Source organism: Geotrypetes seraphini, chromosome 7 (genome assembly GCF_902459505.1).
Source record: "Geotrypetes seraphini chromosome 7, aGeoSer1.1, whole genome shotgun sequence".
NCBI classification, from domain to species: domain Eukaryota; kingdom Metazoa; phylum Chordata; class Amphibia; order Gymnophiona; family Dermophiidae; genus Geotrypetes; species Geotrypetes seraphini.
Genome location: NC_047090.1, coordinates 37,892,892 through 37,913,871, shown reverse-complemented (window position 1 = coordinate 37,913,871; position 20,980 = coordinate 37,892,892). Strand labels below are relative to the sequence as shown.

General features: G+C 46.5%; 1 protein-coding gene across 1 annotated transcript in view; it reads right to left on the bottom strand.

Moving 5' to 3' along the window:
• Positions 1-20,980, bottom strand: part of PPFIA2 (PTPRF interacting protein alpha 2) — a 447,553-nt gene that overhangs the window by 57,443 nt on the left and 369,130 nt on the right. Inside the window, 6 exon segments of the mRNA XM_033951535.1 lie at positions 7,083-7,237; positions 9,467-9,597; positions 14,788-14,817; positions 15,496-15,733; positions 17,838-18,058; positions 20,222-20,357. Of these exon segments, the coding sequence (XP_033807426.1) occupies positions 7,083-7,237; positions 9,467-9,597; positions 14,788-14,817; positions 15,496-15,733; positions 17,838-18,058; positions 20,222-20,357 (911 nt within the window).

The window sequence follows — 20,980 nt, the reverse complement described above, 5'->3', positions numbered from 1 at the left end:
CAAGAACTCCAGAATGTTAGGCAGATAAGCGCGAAAAGAGGTCACTCCCCGCGCCCGACACCATTCCTCAAAGAGACGCCAAACCCGCACATAAGCCCGAGAGGTAGAAAGCCTCCGGGACCCCAACAGTGTAGAGATCACCTTGTCTGAATATCCCTTCTTGCTAAGGCGACCCCTTTCAAGAGCCACGCCGTAAGACAGAAGGGAGACGGGTCGAACATGGGAATGGGACCCTGCATCAGAAGGTCGTCCGAGAGAGGCAGAGGAAGAGGATCCGCTACCAGGTGCCTCACCAGATCCGCATACCACGGACGGCGAGGCCAATCCGGCGCCACCAGCACCACCAAACCCGGATGGTGAACAATGCGAAGAAGCACTCTGCCCACCAGCGGCCAAGGAGGGAACACATACAACAGCCCCTCCGTTGGCCACTGCTGGACCAGAGCATCCAGACCCTCGGCCAGACCGTCCCTGCGACGACTGAAGAAGCGGGGCACTTTGGCGTTGCCACCCGTGGCCATCAGGTCCATCAGGGGCTGCCCCCAAGCCTGCACTATCAACTGAAACGCCTCGGCGCCGAGACACCACTCTCCTGGATCTAGAAAGTGACGACTGAGGAAGTCTGCCTGAACATTTTCTACTCCGGCTATATGAGAGGCCGAGAGGTCCAGCAGATGGGATTCCGCCCAAACCATGAGCAGAGCCGCCTCCTGCGCCACCTGAGTGCTCTTGGTGCCCCCCTGACGATTGACCTAAGCCACCGCCGTGGCATTGTCCGACAGCACTCTGACCGACTTGCCCAGCAACAGGGAGTGGAAAACCAACAGCGCCAGACGGACCGCTCTGGTCTCCAACACGTTGATCGACCAGGCGGCCTCCTCCGCGGACCAGGTGCCCTGAGCTGAGTGACCCAAACACTGAGCCCCCCAACCCAGGAGACTCGCATCCGTCAGGAGCACCGTCCACTGCGGGAGATCCAGACCCACCCCCTGAACTAGGTGAGGGGTCTGGAGCCACCAACGCAGACTGCAGCGCGCCAAGCCTCGCAGGGGGACCGGAACATCCATCCCGTGCCTCTGGGGAGACCACCTCCGGAGCAGAGCATACTGGAGAGGACGCATGTGGGCCCGCGCCCACCTCACCACGTCCAGGGACGCCGCCATCGACCCCAAGACCTGGAGGAAATCTCGCGCCCGAGGACACCGGGACGCCAAAAGCAGGCGAATCTGAGATTGCAATTTGCTCACCCGGCCCTCTGGGAGGAAGACCCTCCCCAAGGAGGTGTCAAACAGCACCCCTAGGTACTCCAGACGCTGAGCCGGGACCAACCGACTCTTGGAAAGGTTGACCACCCAGCCCAGCGACCGGAGAAACTCCACCACCCGAGCAGTAACCCGGGAGCTTTCCTGCAACGACTTTGCCCGAATTAACCAGTCGTCCAGGTAGGGGTGTACCAGGATGCCCTCCGACCGCAAGGCTGCCGCGACGACCACCATCACCTTGGTGAACGTCCGAGGAGCCGTGGCCAGCCCAAAGGGAAGCGCACAGAACTGAAAGTGCCGACCCAAGATCGCAAAGCGCAGGAAACGCTGATGAGAGGCCCGAATGGGAACATGCAAGTAGGCCTCCGTCAGATCGAGAGAAGTGAGAAACTCCCCCGGCTGAACCGCCAGAATGACCGACCGCAGAGTTTCCATACGGAAAGAGGGAATCTTGAGAGCCCTGTTGACCCCTTTCAAATCGAGGATGGGCCGAAAGGTCCCCTCCTTCTTGGGCACCACAAAGTAAATGGAGTACCTGCCCGTGCCCCACTCCGGAGGGGGCACCGGAACAACTGCCCTGAGATCTAGCAAGCGCTGAAGGGTCTGGCGAAAAGCCTGCGTCTTCCCCGGAGTCTGACATGGAGAAGCGAGGAAAAAATCCGGCAGAGAGCGGGCGAACTCCAGGGCATAACCGTCCCGCACCACCTCCAGGACCCACTGATCGGACGTGATCTCGGCCCATTTGGGGAAAAATTCGCGCAGCCGGGCCCCCACCGGAACCAAAGGGGGCGCCGGCAAGGCGTCATTGTGCAGGACGGGAAGCGGGGGAACCGGCGGAGGGATTCCCTGCCCCCCGACGGGCCCCCCGAAAGGGCTGCATGCGCTGGAAGAACCGACCCCGGGAAAATCCCGGAGACTGGAAAGAAGCAGCCCCACGCCCAGGGCGATACTTGCGAAAATCCCGCAAACGCCCCCGGGCCGCACCCCCCCGAGACGCCGGACGGGCACGGTCCTCCGGCAGACGGGGAACTTTCGAGTCCGACAAAGTCTGAATCAACTTATCCAAGTCCTCTCCAAACAAAAACGACCCCCGAAAGGGAAATTTAGTAAGCTTAGCTTTGGACGCAGCATCCGCCGCCCAAGCGCGCAGCCACAACACACGCCTTGCGGCCACGCCAAAAGCCATAGACTTAGCCGAGATCCGCACCAAGTCATATAGAGCATCTGAGAGGAATGAGGCCGCCATCTCAATCTTCGCTACCTCCTGATCCACCAGAGACCAGTCGTCAGACTCTCGATCCAAGACCCGCTCCGCCCACCGAAACACGGCGCGAGCGACCAGTCCCCCACAAATAGCCGCCTGGACCCCAAAGGCAGAGACCTGAAAATTTTGCTTAAGGATGCTCTCCAATTTGCGCTCCTCAGAGTCCCGCAAGGCAGAACCGCCCTCAACAGGCACGGTATGCCGCTTGGAAATTGCCGAGACCACCGCATCCACGACTGGCGAAGCTAACGTAGCCCGATCCCCTTCCGGAATGGGATACAGGCGAGCCATGCTGCGCGCCAGCCGAAACGGCGTCTCCGGCGTTTTCCACTGCTCCAGAATAATATCCCGAATATCCTGATGCATAGGAAAAGAGCGGGAAACGGAACGGATCCCCCGTAACAGGGGGTCCCCCACACGCGGAGTCTCCGGCGGCGCGTCCTCAAAACGCAAAACCGAAGAAACCTGCTGAATAAGGTCAGGCAGCTCATCTTTCTGAAAAAGGCGCACCACGGACGCCTCGTCACTGGAGAACGGGAAATCCGACAACCCGCCGCCAGCTTCCGTCCCCTCCAGAGAGTCCTGGAACTCCTCAGAAGGGTCCAGGTCCTCCTCCAGACCGACCCGTTCCTCCGACCACAAATTCTCGTCCCACGACACCCGCGGACGCTTGGACAAGGGAGGCGGCGGAGGGGACGTCACGCCAGACGAAAGAGGCAAAGCCGCAGGGAGCGCGGAGGAAAACCCACCCCCCGAAACCCCCTGGGCGCAACCGGGACCCCCAGCCGCCTGAAAATAGGCTCTGCATAAAGAAAAGAAAAATTCAGGAGAAAACCCCCCCAAGGGTCCCAAGGGACTCCCTGCCACAGCAGGGGACCCAGCAGAACCTTGCCCCTGCATAGTCAAAACAGGGGGAAGGTCACCTGAGGTGGAAGACAAAATGGAGGGGCCAGACAGAGAAGATGGCGGTTTTCCCGCCAAAAAAGCTCCCTCCATAGCCTGAAGCGGCTGAGAAACCTGAATAGTCTCAGCCGCTAAAGCAGGCAAGCCGGCATCAGCTGTCAAAAAATCAGCTGAGAGGGAATCCTTCGGGGAATCCCTCCGTGGGCGGTTGTGGAAGACCGGGCTTCCCCACTGCTCCAAGCCGACTCGCGAGGCACCATCGGCGGGGAGCTCTGGGCGCCTGCAGCCGCTGCCGACGGAGCTCCACCACCTCACCGACCCAAACCGCCGAGTTCAGGCCGGCCGCGAGTGCCTCGCGGCTGGACTAAAATTGTGTCCTACTCCCCCGGAGAAGGGCACAATTGCTCCATACGCGACCTAGCTATAAAAAAAAAGTGCTGGTTACATGAAAAAATACAGTAAAATACAGTTTTCTTAAAGGGAAACAACCCTTCAGACCAGCACTACCTCAGGATTTTTTTTTTTTTTTTTTTTTTACAGAACAGACTCCACAGGCTCTCGAAGCAATATGCCTTGCTTGACTTAGGGGGCAAGGCTTACTGCTGAGGCTCCTCTAAAAAAATGTGGGGAGGTGGAGGAAGTGGGGGGAGGGACCCCGCTCGTGACCCGCCGGGTTTAACACCCCCGAGGTCGGACGAACCCCCAAACAGAGTCCGCCCAAGCTCCGTCCGGCTAAAAACAGGGACAATAAACCCCCTAAACAAATTCCAACAGCCCTACCAAGGGAGATGGGTACAGATCACTCAACACCTGCTGGAGACTGAAAGAAGACTGAGGGAAATAGAGAGGAGGGGCTAGGATATACTGTCCCAAAGTTTTGTTTTCAGTCTCCACCTGCTGGTCATGATTAGATATATACCCATTCGTAAAGTTAACCTCTACTGGTCTGGAGAGTGCTAAAGAATACTAGCTTAGTGGTGGATAGGAAAACAGTGATGGAATTCAAAAAAGCACGGGATAAACACAGAGGATCTCTAATTAGAAAACAAATGGTATAAATTAAAGATCTAAGACCAGTGGCGGTGAAAAGGGCGAACAGAATGCTAGGAATGATAAAGAAGGGGATCACGAACAGATCGGAGAAGGTTATCATGCCGATGTACCGGGTCATGGTGTCTGGAGTACCAATGCCATGTACCTGGAGTACTGCGTACAGCACTGGTCACCGTACATGAAGGACACAGTACTACTCGAGAGGGTCCAGAGAAGAGCGACTAAGATGGTTAAGGGGTTGGAGGAGCTGCCGTATAGCGAAAGATTAGAGAAACTGGGCCTTTTCTCCCTCGAACAGAGGAGATTGAGAGGGGACATGATCGAAACATTCAAGGTACTGAAGGGGATAGACTTAGTAGATAAGGACAGGTTGTTCACCCTCTCCAAGGTAGGGAGAACGAGAGGGCACTCTCTAAAGTTGAAAGGGGATAGATTCCGTACAAACGTACGGAAGTTCTTCTTCACCCAGAGAATGGTGGAAAACTGGAACGCTCTTCCGGAGTCTGTCATAGGGGAAAACACCCTCCAGGGATTCAAGACAAAGTTAGACAAGTTCCTGCTGAATAAGGACGTACGCTGGTAGGGTTAGTCTCAGTTAGGGCGCTGGTCATTGACCAGAGGGCCACTGCGTGAGCGGACTGCTGGGCATGATGGACCACTGGTCTGACCCAGCAGCGGCAATTCTTATGTTCTTATGACTTGTACTGTTTGTGTCCCATATATGGTGATTCGGTGTAGGATGGGCTGGGGAGGGCATCAATGGGAACTCTACTAACTTAAAACACGAGGACTATACTGGCCAGACTTAACGGTAGATATCCTGCAAACAATGGGATGGTTGGACAGGCTGGAGTGAGCTTAGATGGCAACTTCAGCAGTTGAAATCTAGTATAATATCAGGTGGACTTTAGTCTATGGCTCAGAAATATCAAAGAAGAGACAAAGTTAATTTAATCTTGTATTTTTAATGAGACTAACTAAGGTGCAGACCAGATGGACTGTTCAGGTCTTTATCTGCCGTCATTTACTATTTTACAATATGCTACTATTGCCGAAGTCAGCGGCCACCGATTCAATGACACCTGCTAGAGAATTGCACCTCAAAAATCTAAATAGTCCACGGCTTGCCATCAGCTGATGCACTGTGAGGGGACTAAGACCCTGATTGGCTTAGATCTTAGGCCTTTCCCAGTGCATCCCAAGATGCACTGGGAGAGGGAAGGGCCACTATTTTGAAGAGGCGTCCCTATAAGTAGGAGGGAGTGGGCATCCCTCCTGCCGATGTTTCATCCAAAGGTTGGGGGAGTGTGAAGGGGTATGTGGGAATGTTGAAGGGTTGTTGGGAGGGTGTGTAGGGTGTCAAGAAGGGTTCTGGGGGGATGTTGGGAGGTGTGGAAGGGTGTCGGGCTCGGTAGGAAGAAGCTCTCTTTGGTGGTGGACTGGGGGGAAATCGGTGGGTGGGAGGGAGGAAGAGAGGAAATGGGGATCTCCCTGCCGGTTCAGCTGATTGCATCAGGGAATCCTTGATCAGCTCAGCCGGCAGGACTCCCTGAAGCCGTGGTTTTAGAGAGTCCTGCCGGCTCAACTGATTGGGGATTCCCCTGCTGCAATAAGCTGTTGGCAAGCTGTGCACTATTTTTGGGATCCACAGCAAAGATAGGTGCCAAAAATATAGGCCAGGATTTTCCAGGCCTATATTTCCAGCACCTATTTTTGTGTGAATCATGCCTACATAGACGCTTTAGGCCGCCTAATGCCACTTCCAGTGTTGGCCAGGGTTTTACTGACGCCTAACACAGATGCCTACTGACGCCTAAGTCTTACCACACCTATTCTCAGTCTCTTAACCATGCCTACTTTGCAGGTAATAACCTTGACTTAGGTTTCTGCATGCAACATGGAACTCAATCATTTTTACATTTTTTTTAAAGAGGATTTAATGGCATGGTCAATTACAGGCAAACAGTGGAGATATCCAAAGAAAACAGGTGTGCTGATATGTTAAATGACTCTGCTTTATTCACTCAATGACTCAACAAGTACATGTTTCAGCCCAGTTGGCCTACACTGCTGAAATTTATTGAAACAACAGCTAGGCCCACTTCACATGACAAAAGTGTGTGAGCTCATAAAGCACTCTGGTACAATTAGAAGAGTTAACATTCACAGCGGTCACAAAAACGTATGCAACACCAATTAAGCTCATTAAACAATTTCGAGTTCAGTGCAGAACTCTGCTAGGCCTAGTGGCGCCCAGCCTAGGTGTCATTTATAGAAAGGGCCATTGTGCCTAAATCCTGGAAATGCCTCTGACCCCGCCCCTTTGGCGTTGCTCACGATGACATTTAAGCATCTGTATGCAACAAAAGGCTGTAGGGTAGGTCTGTGCAAGCCTCCTAGTAACCGCCAATAAAGTGCTCGTTAAACTAACAATCGTTTATTGAAGTTATGCCCAGATCTGGGATCTGCACCCAACTTTGGATAACCAAAACAAAATCCATGGGTTCACCACTCTATTTTGGGCCGAACTTCAATACAACACGCATAGCATGGACTTGAAAGTGAACAATAACCTTGGCTGTGTAGGCCCAATTCTTTACCGAGTTGTCCAAGTCGAGCCTTCTCTTTCTTGCCGAACAAACGTCCTATTGAAGACTTGATGCCTTTCTTCTTGGGAGCTTTGTGGAGGGAATCCTGGCTACTGTTCATACTGCCAAGACCCAAGATTTCTGGCTCCAGGGATGTCGTCAGACTGCTAAAAAAAAAAACAAAAAAAACCCCACACACAAGTACAACCATCTTTTCTACCAATCCACGCAGCACCTTTTAATTCCACTGGAAACAAATGCAAACAGGTCACTTTACCAAGCAACGATTCCACAAGGAATTGTGAAAATCAATCAAATTATCAATGTTTTCTTTCCACAATTATTATTTAGTTAAATCAGCAGCCATTTATGTCCTTGTTTTGATTGTTGACATATCTTTCACAAAAAAAAAATATATGCAAATAAACAAGGATCAAAGGTTTCAAACAGTTAAGGGAGAAAAAACTAGAGTTACCAGATTTTCCCCGAAGGAAAATCCAAACCCATGACCACGCCCCCAGACCTGCCTCCCTGTCGCACCCCGTTCCATCCCCCATCCCCACCCCCAGATGGCATCCGTGCATGTGACGCAATAACATCACATGCACGTTAGCTTGACGTTACCGCATTGTGTCTACGCATGCGCGAATGCCCCTTCCTGACGAGATTTTTGATGGGAAGCTTTTCAAAACTCGGACAAAAGTGCCGGGTTTTGAAAAGCCGTCTGGGGAAATCTGGAATCGGGTAACCCTAGAAAAAAATCTCAGTGTTGCACAGAACCTATGAAGGGCTTAATGGAACCTCCACTGCTGGTCATCGACTTCTGATATTCCCTTATACTCAATTAAATAGGGCAACTAATTATCATAATCCTATCTAAATAGAGATTTCTTAGTCATTTTAAAGCATACTTTCAACTACAAAAAAATATAAATTTTATAATATACTTATCTTCACAAAGAGTGGTTGAAGTCTTCGATTATTCCAATGCATAAAAGGCAGATCTCAAGCAGATTTGAAACATACAAAGTCCTTCATATAGACAATTTTCAACGCATTTTAACTCAATAAAGGGCTCTCCAGTATTCAAACAGTCGTGCATGCAACATATAAACAATAAACCAAAAACCAAGCTTGTATGTACCTCATGCTTCTGATATAATAACAATAAAAACATTCAACCAAAATAGTCGCATATCCACTTTGGGTTCCCTTGATATCTTGGATATCAATATATTTAACTGCATTTGCTTTCCTGGCATTATATAACTATGCAACCTGGAAACATTTTGTGCAGCTGCCCGGGGTGGGGGTGGGGGGAATAAGTTTCAAGTTTAATAAGGATCGATATACCGCCCGAGACAGCTTTCAGAGTGTTTACATAGGTGCATAATTATTGATTGATTGATTAAAGACTCGGGTTTCTTTTGTACATCATTTCTGCATTTCTCATTTTTGTTTGCTGTTCAAAAAGATAGACGTACTGAGGGCAAACACAACAGCCTTTTTTTTTTTTTTGGGGGGGGGGGGGGGAAGACATTTTCCTAATATGAAAACGGCCATTTTCTCTACTGGATTTTGGACATTTTCCCCCCCAAACGCCTAAACATGGATTTAGATGGCATAATGAAAATGCTCCTTCCCATCTTAACGAAGGGGATTAATTTTTTTTTTTTAATGTTTTTATTTATTTTGTTTAAAATTATTTATAAGCCGCCTATCCACAAATCTAGGTGAGGAACAGAATAACGTACAAAATATGCTAAAAGCAAACACAAAACAACATTATGCACAAAAAATAAATAAAATAAATGTACCCGAGTTTTGATATGTTCAGGGATTGCGTCTTCTTTTTCTAGCTCACTCGGAGCACTAAGGGCTCCTTTTACGAAGCCCGTGGTAGCGGCTTTATCGTGCGTGACTTTTCATAACGCGCTATCCCCCGCGCTAGCCAAAAAACTACTGCCTGCTCAAGAGGAGGCGGTAGCGGCTAGCGTGGCCGGCGGTTTAGCGTGCGCTATTACGCGCGGTAAACCGCTACCGTGGCTTCGTAAAAGGAGCCCTAAATATTGAATTAAATAAGAAAGACAATATATGCAGCTTGTTATGAAGAACGCTTTCAGCATTTTATCGACTTGCTGCTATAAAATGCTTTTAAATTCATTAACTGTCCAATAATATTATAATGCATTTATGTCGGCGAAGCCTGCCGATGTATAATCAATATTACCATTTATAATTAGGCTGAAACACGAGTAACATTTATTTCCTTTAATACTGCGCTGTGTTCATCGGTGTCAGTATTTGGAATGCACACAATATAGTAAAGTCTAATCGTTATAATTAAAAGGATACAATTTCATGTATTATGAGCTATTATTCCTACAGAGTCTTACCCTCTGGCATCATTGTGGTACGAGGAGGGAAGGGTATGAGTCATTCTGACAGCTCGAGGTGTCGAAGGAGGAGATGTTTCACATTTTATCGTAGCTTTATCCTCACGACCATCTTCTTCAACAACTGCAATCTGAGAAGGGCAAAGGTTAAGGGTCAGATATGCAATGACCTCCCCCCCCCAAACTCCTAAATTTAGGTTCCTAAGGCGGGCTTTTACAAAGGTGCACTGCCGAGCCGCCCATAGGAACAGAAAGGCCGGCCCAGCATGAAGCGTGCTCTGCTTGGCATTACAGCTTTGTAAAAAGGACTCTTAAGCAAGGTTGCCAGATGTCCGGATTTTCAAGGACACGTCCGGGGGTCCGGACGGCTTTTCAAAACCTGGCACCTTGTCCGGGTTTTGAAAAGCTTCCTGTAAAAATCAGGGCTGGAGGGGGCATCTGTGCAGAAGTGGATGCAACGTGGCGACATCATCACGTCGCGTCCGGGCATGCGCGGGTGCCGTCTAGGGGCGTGGCTGGGGGGGAAGAACGGGGCGTGATGCAGTCGGAATGAGCGGGCCTGTGGGCATAGCCATGGGTCTGGATTTTCCTTTGGGAAAATCTGGTAATCCTACTCTTAAATTAGGAGCCGAATTTAGGAGCTTAAAAGTTATGGGGCTCCTATTCATAAAAAGATAGAAGCCCAAAAGATGGCATAAACCGGCATCTGGACATCTTACTAGTCAAAATGTCCAAGTGGGCATTTTCGAAACTGACTTTTAAAGATGTCTTTCTGGTCATTTTGTCTCCAGCGCGTCTAAATTTTAAGGGGAAGCATTACATTACATTACATTAGGGACTTCTATTCTGCCTATACCTTGCAGTTCAAGGTGGATTACAAAAGAGCTAACTGGACATTTCCAGTGAAGTTACAACAGTTTTTGGTTACAAGGGAGGAGAGGTACCTGGATTAATTCTGGAAGAACTTGCAAATTGGATATTAAATTGACTGTACGTTACTGTGTGATATAACAAATAGATTACAGTTAGAGTACAAATAAGATTACGTTATATTTCAGGGATCTGAATATTTGGTTGGTGTTTTGGGGAGGAAGAGATTATTTAAGTGGAGGTTTTGGGGGAGAATTTATCTAGGAGGAGGGGGAAGGGTTGGGTTAAGATATCTGGATAAATTTTTTGAAAAGTAGGGTTTTGATTTCTTTTCGAAAAGTTTTGAAGTCGCCCGTTGCCATCAACAGGTTGGAGATGGAGTGGTTAAGTTTTGCTGCTTGCGTCGCCAGAAGGTTATCAAACATCTTTTTGCGCTGAGTGCCCTTGAGTGGAGGGAAGGCAAAAGGGTTTGGAGTTCTTCTTTGTCTTGAGGTGAGGATCTGGTTTAGGCGGTTGTTTAGATAGGGGGGGTGGAGCCGTTTAATGCTTTGAATAATAGACAGTAGAATTTGAATTGAATTTGTGCTTGCATAGGTAGCCAGTGAGAGTCTAGGAAGGCAGTTGTAATATGATCATATTTTCTCAGGGAGTAGATCAGTCTGAGAGCGGTGTTTTGTATAGTCTGAAGTTGTTTTATAATGTTGGCAGGACAAGGTAGATAGAGGGAATTGCAATAGTCCAGTAGACCTAAGACTAAGGATTGGACAATTAGCCTGAATTGTCTTATTTTACGTAGATTTCTCATAATTAAAAAAGCTTTCTGGGATGTTTTATTAATTTGGGATTGCATTGTGCAGCATCTGTCTATCATTACTCCTAGGAGTTTGAGTTCATTAGAGGTGTGTTTTGGGTGGGATTAGAGCGGGCTTAGCAAATGGACGTTTTACAGTGACAGAGAACACAATTTGAACGCTTTGGGCTAGACCTGTTTTTAAAACAAAAAAGAGCCAAAAAGGTACCCAAACTTTCCAGATGACCACCGGAGGGATGAAAATATTTTCCCCACACCCTCCCCCAAAGGGTCACAGATCCCTTTCAGCCCCCCCAAATATCTGCATGAAATACAGTTCGTTATCATTATTTGCGACGGTTCCCAAAAATGTTCAAGAACCACGAAATCACGAATCATGAAACACTGAATCTATGGGAAAATGGAGGTTAGGTTCCAGCAATACATGCTGCGCATCAAAACCGTGGAAAGCGAATAGTGGATCCTATTGGGAAAATAGGGTTAGGGTCCTGCAAGAAACAGCACTTGCAGTACCTGTAATTCACTCACCAGACACTTGGGGACCATATCTGGAAGTAAACCGTGAGGTGAAAGCAAAAAAATTGTTTTTGTTAAACAGCAGTCTGCGAATATGCGAACATAGCAGCGCAAATAGCGAATATTGGTTGCAATTGATGCAACTGTGGATAGGCAAAATCCACAGTTGCTTCCCACATGTCTGCCTCAATAGCAGACTATAGACCTTTTCTCCAGGAATTTGTCCATACCTTTCTTAAACCCAGCTATGCTTACCGCTGTAACCCCATCTTCTGGCAACATGTTCCAGAGCTTAACTATTCTTTGAGTGAAAAAAAAAAATATTTCTGTTTTAAAATTATTCCCCTATTACATTTTGGAACAATTTACCTGTTCACATTAGGACTGATATTAATTACTTAAGGTTTCGTAAAAATTTGAAAACTTTTTTTAATATAACTTTTTGTAATATTCTTGGTATGGTAATATTTTAATTATTGATTGCTTTTGTATTCTCCCGTAGATTTTACGGCTTCTTTGGATGTAAGTCGCCTTGAACCTTTTATAGTGTGATTAATAAATTATGCATTAGATTAGATCGAATGTCTCTTGGTTTTTGTACTTTTTGAGAGTGAAAAATTGTTCACTTTTACACATTCTACACCAACCTGGAATTTGTAGACAATCGTATCTCGCTTCAACCATCTCATTTTCAAGCTGAAGAGCCCCAACCCCTTTAGTCTTTCCTCCATGCACCCCCCCCCTGCCCAGATAGTGGGGGGTGCGTGGAGAAGTCACATGGCTGCGGTCTGGTGGGTGCAGCTGTTGGATCTGCCAGACTCCTGCCCTGGAACAGGAAGTTGACATTAGAAGGGGCGGGGACCAGCAGAGTCAACAGCCACGCACACCAGACTGTGGCCACGAGGCTCCTCCCTAACCCCTTTAATGTCCATACCTGGGGCGGACCACCCCCACCACTTTGCCCTTAGTACATCACTGCAGAAAATCAATGCTAAATTCAAATCTTTTCCCCACCCTAAATGTACCCATGTTGTCACCCACTCTTTATGCTCCTAAACGTAGGAGTTAAGTGAAATTATGGGTGCAATATTCAGAAAAAGCTGAGCTCCAAAATGTGTGCCCTATTTTCAGCCATATTTATAAGCATGGATTTTCAGCTAAACCTTCATCTTAATTCAGGAGCTTAAAAATTATGCTCGTAAATCTAGGCCTGCCATTTGTTTGCTTAGACCTGCGAGACTAATTCATAATCCTGGGGCTGAAAATCAGTGCTAAGATCCTCACTTATTTTTCTCTGCCCTAAATCCACCCCTGTTACCAGCCATCGTTGTATGCTTCTAAATTTAAGAGTTTAGTAACATTCTGAGTAAAAATTTCTGCACTCGGCTCAAGTAAATTTTCAGAGAGGCCCACATTAGTAGGGTGACCAGACATCTGGATTTACATTACATTAGAGATTTCTATTCTGCCATTACCTTGCGGTTCAAGGCGGATTACAAAAGAGATAAAAAACGGAGGGTTACAATGGAAGAACATTTGTCCTTTCTAGAGAGGTAAAGAGTAGGTTCTGTAGTTTCTGTGTGGCGGGAAGAGGGAGGGGGGGAAGGACGCGTTTGAAGTTAGGGCTGTTTCAGGAATATCTTGAAGAATATAGTTTTTATTTCTTTTCTGAACGTCTTGTAGTCGGGTGTCGTTATCAGTAGATTGGAGATTTGGTTATCTAGTTTAGCTGCTTGAGTGGCCAGGAGGCCATCGTATAATTTTTTCCGTTTTATTTCTTTGATCGAGGGGTGTGTAAATGGGGTTTGTGTTTTTCTATGTCTGATTGAGGTGGTTTGGATGAGGCGGTTGTTCAGGTAGGTTGGGCCGGACATGCCCTCTTTTTAGACGGCTTTTCAAAACCTGCCACTTTGTCCAGGTTTACAAACCTGCGGTAGAGGCTTCTACCGCAGGCCGGCGAATTCTTATGAGCGTTGGAGCATTTACCTTGCCGGCCCGCGGTAGAAACCTATACCATGGCTTTGTAAAAGGAGCCCTAAGGTAATTAAAAAAAAAAAAAAAAATTAGGTAACTTTATGATTGAGGATTTATTACATAACGCTTAGGTGGCAATGACTCTCAGCTGCTGGAGTGGAACCGCAGAGGTTCTTTTTTTACTTATTTATTTATAAATTTCAAATATCAAATCAAGATTCACTTGAGCAGAAAGTGATTACAGTAAAGAAAGAAAAAATACATCATCATCCAATTTTATATAAGAATAAAATATTGCTTAATCGCTCAAGTCCACAATAAGATCCAAGATGTAATATAAACGGAATAACAAGAATAAACGGAATAACCGCTGAGGTTCTTAAACTAGCTTTACAGCGATCCAAGTATCTATTTAGCTATTTTGAAAAACGCAATGCACATAAAGGGGTCCTTTCATTAAAGCGTGCTAACCGATTTAGCGCACGCTAAAGGCAAAGGCGCCCATAGAATGTAATGGGTGCCTTAGCATTTAGCATGCGCTAATCTTTAGCCCGCGCTAAATCGGTTAGCATGCCTTCATAAAAGGACCCCAAAGTCAATAAAACACATATTGACATAGGAACTCGCACACTATTGCGTCAGTTAGAGAGCATTAGACAGTTCTGACCTGTATTTTAAAACATTTTTATTAAAACAAATGTTTAAGATGAATTTTAAAAAATGACCAAAAAAAGACTAAGGGCTCCTTTTATCAAGGTGCGCTACGGGGGTTAGCGCGTCGGACATTTCATCACGCGCTAACACCAAAAAACTAACACCTCGTCAATGGAGGCGTTAGCGACTAGCGCGGCAAGCGGTTGAACGCGCAGTATTCTGCGCATTAACCGCCTACCGCAGCTTGATAAAAGGAGCCCTAAATTAACCTATCTGATGTACTTTATGGGTTAATACGATCATGCGTTTGGCAGATGAAGTGCTAATGCTCAGTACTGCTTAGGTTTAAACCTCCTCGCTTTCCACGCCCTTCCCCCCTCCCCCCACGAAATACATTCACATTCAAATATTACATAATTCAGGCAGTGATACAATCTGTTGGAACACTCTGAAAACCATAAAGCAAACAACCATTAAAAATGTAAATATATATTACCTTTCTTCGATGTTTTCGCAAATCACTTGGCTAACGGCAGCACAGTATTAGCGATAGAAAGGAAAGATAGCAGTTAGATTTCACAAATATATTTAAAATACACCATGCAGAACTGTATATACAACTTTTACAAAATTATTCTAGATCACAGGTTAACAACTTCAGTCCTTGAATCACTGTAGAACAGATCTGAGGTACCCTCTTGGCATTTTCCCGCCAGTGGTTAAAAATCACTCACTATCGACAGCTGAATATTGCCCTCATAATAAATTTTTGGTTGAAAGCAGTGTTCCTGCTAAGCTGCATGGGAGTCCTCTGCCTGTGTTCCTGCTGTCAGGGTTATTGCCTCTAAATCACATTTCACGAGGAAGGTTGCCCCAATCTGCCTGCCTCAACCTTCTCCTGAAAGGTTGCCCCAACCTTCTCCTGGAAGGTTGCCCCAACCTTCTCCTGAAAGGTTGCCCCAACCTTCTCCTGGAAGGTTGCCCCAACCTTCTCCTGAAAGGTTGCCCCAACCTTCTCCTGAAAGGTTGCCCCAACTTTCTCCTGAAAGGTTGCCCCAACCTTCTCCTGGAAGGTTGCCCCAACCTGCCTGCCTCTCATGACTGAACCTCCACAGCACCGCCCTCTCCAGCAGAAACGCAGATGGAGGACTCCCAGGCATATTAGCAGGAACACCTACGCAATGGCCGTCTCAAATGGACTTACTAGTGTCATGACCCCCATCCGGTCCATTTCCCTGGCAGGGCTGCGAGGTGTGAGTTTAGGGGTGGAATGTCCGCTTGGAGGAGAAGAGCTCGCTAGCGAGGAGGCTGTCACCGAAGCAGTAATGGAAGTACCCGGGTGGACTCTGGCAAGGTTCAATCCTTCCAGGCTCACGCTGGCTACCCTGCTTTCTATTTCTTCAGCTCGCAACTCTGTTGACTCTTTTTCTTCTTGAATTAACCTAAAAGATGAAAAAAAAACCCAACCCCAAAAAACTAAGGTTAAATGTCTGTCAAATGTTAACTGTGCAATAGAAAAATTATTTCGTATCCATCTTGTCATGATTGCAGAAATCAGTTTGAAATGTTTCTTACGTCTTTTTCAACTACTTTCATTTCATAATGCTAAACATTTAATTAGAATGTGATTCTAGTGATTCTGCTGCTGACCCTGGGTCTCTTGGAAGGATCAACCACTTTTCTTCCTCTGCTTCTTCCACCATTCCCATGCCTACCTCTAGCAAAAAAAACCTGTAACGATCTAAAATAAGAGAAATATAGAAACATAGAAATATGATGGCAGATAAAGGCCAAATGTCCCATCTAGTCTGCCCATGTGCAGCATCCACTATCTCCTTCTCTCCCTATTGGCTAAGGCTCTTTACATCTGCATTGTGATGTCATAGAGCTTTATGGTTATAGAAACATTGTAAGATGATGGTAGATAAAGGCCAAATGGCCCATCCAGTCTGCCCATCCACAGTAACCATTATCTCTTCCTCTCTCTAAGAGATCCTATGTGCCTATCCCAGGCCCTCTTGAATTCAGACACAGTCTCTGTCTCTAAACATTTTGCAATATTTGAGGATTTTACTGTTAATGTGCAAAACAGTGCACGCAGTGGCGTAGCGAGGGTGAGAGGCATCCGAGGCGGTGGCGCCCCTCCCCTGCCCTCCCCCCATTTCCAAATGTTCCCTTCTCCGCTCACTTCTGCTGCGCACGTGCCACTTCCCTTCCCCTGTACTTCTGTAATTTCCTTGCGCGAGCAGCAACCCCCAAGCTGCTGGCGCAACAGCTCTTCCTCTGACGTCGCTTGCTAGGCACGGGTCCAGGAAGTGATGTCAGAGGAAGTGCTGATGCTTGTACGATAGAAGCTTGAGGGTTGCTGCTCACACCAGAAATGTTATAGAGCTACAGGGGAAGGGAAGTAGCGCACCCGAGTGGTAATGGGGGGTGGGGGCTGAGAGGACATGTGCCTGCGCCCTCACCGAGATGGTGCCCGGGGTGGGACCCCGCTCCTGCCCCCTCTTACTACTCCACTGAGTGCACACATCATACAGAGAGACATGGGCTCAGATGGGCCCAGGCTGAAAAGTTCTGCAGTAGGAGGAAATTGTACTGTGAATCCAGCACTGAAAAATCAGTGCAGCATGCTCAAAGCACAACTACAACTACTATTTAACACGTCTATAGTGCTGAGCGTGCAAATTCATACTGTGATAAAAACGGCGGCAGTAATTTGCAGATCATTACTCTGAGCTAACTTTCCTGTCAGTGCCTGAGTACTGATTGGCTCAAACACCAATAGGAAAGTCAAGTGAATGAAAAAAAACCCCCAACCTCCTCCTCCCCCCCCCGCAAAAAAAAGAGCACGCCACAGCATGACAGCCCTTTCCTGAGCACGAGCAGACCCACCCAGAACAGGCCCAACTCTGGTGGTTCAGTGAAATGCCGAAACTCCCCTCCCTTCCCCCCCACACATACACTCAACCTCCTGACTGGGCCTAAACCCCTAACTACTACTAGTCTTAGTGGTCATGTGGACTACCAAACTCCCCAGCCCAAGCTGACCACTCTCCGGCCAGGCCCTGCCCAACCTCCTATCACTACCTCATGGTTTATTTATGTTCAAACTCCACCCCAAACCCCCTGGCCCTAGTAGTCAGTAGAACCCCCACCCTTTCACATACCTTAGTTGTAGGAGGCGTCCCTCCTGCATCTGGGCTGCCCTTTTCAAAACAGCAGTGCCTCACCCCTTCCCGGTGTATCCTGGGATGCACAGGTTGGGGCCTAAGGAGTGGTTTTATTCCCTTACTACAGGGGTAGGCAATTTCGGTCCTCGAGAGCTGGAGCCAGGTCAGGTCTTCAGAATATCCACAATAAATATGCATGAGATAGATTTGCGTCTCAAGGAAGCAGTGCATGCAAATCCATCTCATACATATTCATGGTGGAGGTCCTGAAAACTTGACCTGGCTCCATCTCTCGAGGACCGGAATTGCCTACCCCTGCCTTACTAGAACCCTCTGTATTGGTCTTGCACATGCTTGAATTTCCAGATGTTACCTTATTTCCTTGTTTATAGCATCCAGCTGTTCTTGAAGCATCATTGCCAGGGTCTGAGCATCTGAATGTCCGCTTGGCGAGAGAAGATCCATCGAGCTGAAGAGAGTCTCTCTGTCATCATCATCAATGTCAGACATTTCGGTGTCACTTTCGAAAGTGTGACTGCTCATAACTCCTAACTGTTGAGTTCGATTCCATTCATGGTCCCCTAGAGATTTTACCTACAGAAAATAATGGAAATATATAGAAATAAAACAAAAACAAAGGAAAAAATACCACCTTTTTTTATTGGACTAACTTAATATACAAGTTTACAATTAGCTTACGAAGGTTACCCCTTCTTCCTCAGATCAGAACATAATCTAACTTAACATCGGACTTCTAGACTACATAACCAACAAAAGTTCTATGCGGCTTACAAAATATTATCAAAAAGATACAATAGAAAATATAGGATCAGAAATTTTAGACAAAAAAAAGTTTTAAATTATGTTCTAAATTATTCGTAATGAGCAAATGTTGACAAAATCAATACAAAAGTAAAGGCCAAAAAACAAGACAGTAACTGTGAGCAATTGAACATATCACTTTTCCACCTAGACCCTATGCAGGACGATGCATTTCTTCTATCATTCAACTAGCTTCTAAATTCCTGCAGAGAAGACGTTTTTCAGCTGCTCCCGAAGCCAGGTGCTTTGTCGCGCTTTGTCTTTTGCCCTCTGGGCCGCAGTGATGTGCCTATGTCTCGTCGCCGGTGACAGTTTTCTCCAGAATACTCAGATCTTCTTCATACCATCTCATGAACTGGGCCGTAACCTCTACACGCTGCTGCTTGCGCGGATCAGTAAGCTGTTTGGGAACCCATCTTGTGCAGACTTTCCTGTATCCCGAGTCATCGTGCATTATGGCAAATGCAGATCCAAATTTGCTGCCAGCGGACACACCATTATCCATTGGACTTCTCTAATCAAGGCATCCGCCCTGTCAATGTGCTCGGGTGCACGATGTTGATGGTCAACCAGAACGACCTTTGTGGGTTACACCTTTTCTTCCCGTTTTAAATCTTTTTACCCACTTATAAACCTTTAATTGATTCATGGTGTTACGTCCATACCGAGTCAATATCCGATGGTGAATTTCCACAGGTTTCACTTCCCTCTGCCCAAAGAAAGCGTGCTACTGCATGTTGTTCTTCGATGGTGCAATCTTGCATTGGAGCGACAATGTTTCTGACCTCATGGCTGCCACATGTCTAAAGGCCGAGCACTGCACTGTGTGTGGACAAACTATCCAACATGCAATGTACAAGTACATATGATGCATTTTGCTAGTTCTATTCTGGTTATCACATAATTTAACAATTACCTTTCATTTTTGATTCGCCCTTGTATATTTGAAAAGTCTTACGTTCTTGGATTGTCCTAAAATTTCCTTTTAGTATTCTCACCATTTCACTCAAGAATATAGTGGGAAATAATTTTATCTGAATTCCCTCAATATCTAAAAAAACCCAGCTCATCACAATAAACTTGATTTTCAAATCCTCTGTCGGGAGTACAAGGAAATAAAATTATAAACATTTATCTCATATACAGTTTTTTAAAAATGGTGGCCCGTCAAATGCACAAATAACAATTGCACCCCAACAAATGCACTCCGAAAACTGCGTGCATGACAAATGCGCGCATTGAATGTGAGGTGACCCGTCAAATGCGCCCCGACGGTGGATACTATTTTGTCTTTTTGAGGGTTACAAAGCAACCCTCTTTTTTGAGGGTGGGATAAGGGAGGAACCCCACACACACCCCCCCACACACTACACTTAAAACATTCACTTGCTATCTAGTGTTAGGGTAAGGTTTACATATGATTATGGGAACCCTTTACATAAGTGGATATCTGGAAGGCCCTGATTTGATTAGACTCCCCAGGCCCCGTCCCTTGGGAGGGGCTTAAGGCGCCTCAAACCCCTCCCAAGGGATGGGGCCTGAGGAGTCTGAGCAAATCAGGGCCTTCCAGATATCCACTTAAGGCAGATTCAGTCACGGGCGCAATTGACAGGGCACCATTGTCCTGCGCGCACTTGTCTGTGCACGCAATTTTCATGGCACATTTGGAAGAGCACAATTGTCATGCGTGGATTTGTTGGTGCACCTTAAAAACTGGCAAGAAGCAGCCCAGTTACCTAACATGGACCTTGTTGTTCCGGGTGAGGATTTTACCTTTATGTACTTTGTCATCTGTTTTCTCAGGATTATACTGATTGAACATTGAATTTATTCTAAGCGATAGGTCACACTCTGTCAAAACTGAACACTGTAAGATGAGAGTTTGTGTAATTTTTGGCTTTTGTAAGCTGAAATCAAAGTTATAAAATATCTAACCTTTGGATCTTCTCTTCGAACCCCCAAACGGCCTCGTCTAGGTCTTCTTATTACTTTGGTTGACCGGTAATCTGACTGGCTATCAACCAGAGAACCTACCGAATACCTCAGTTCTGCAGTTGTGTCCAGATGGGGTCTACAAGATAAGGTTTCAGCACTTTAAAAAACTATTACTGTAGAAAGAAAATGTTACCAGATTACTGTTTATTCAATACAACAAAGCAGTCATCAACATAGGACTTCAATAAGACAATTCTACCATCGAAATTCAGCATTAAGTTTATATTAATGTTCTCATGTGATCATTCTCAATACAGACAGTCCCCGGGTTAAGAACGAGTTATGTTTTTAAAGCTGTACTTAAGTCGGATTTGTATGCAACTTGGAACTTGTCGATTTTCAGATTCTTGCTGCTTACCTCTACTCCCAGCTGACAAAAGGGCCAACTGTCCCTACCGGTGTTCCCTCTAAGGTACAGCATGCACCACACACTGTTCTTAAAGTGGCCATTCATCATTCCTGAATCTTCTGCAGGAAAAGTGTAGGAGTCTAGGCCACTGGAAATACTGTTCGGTGAAATAAAATAAAGCCACAACCCCATTCTAGTTTGTTTGTTTTTTAAATTATGATCCCGTAACTTATAAACTATGGAGAACACAACTGGTTTAATTTGAATTTTGGGGGATTTTTATGTGAACCCAAATTTCTCCAAGATAATGAAATAGAGAAATCTACCACCGTCAGTTGTCCCTTATCCCC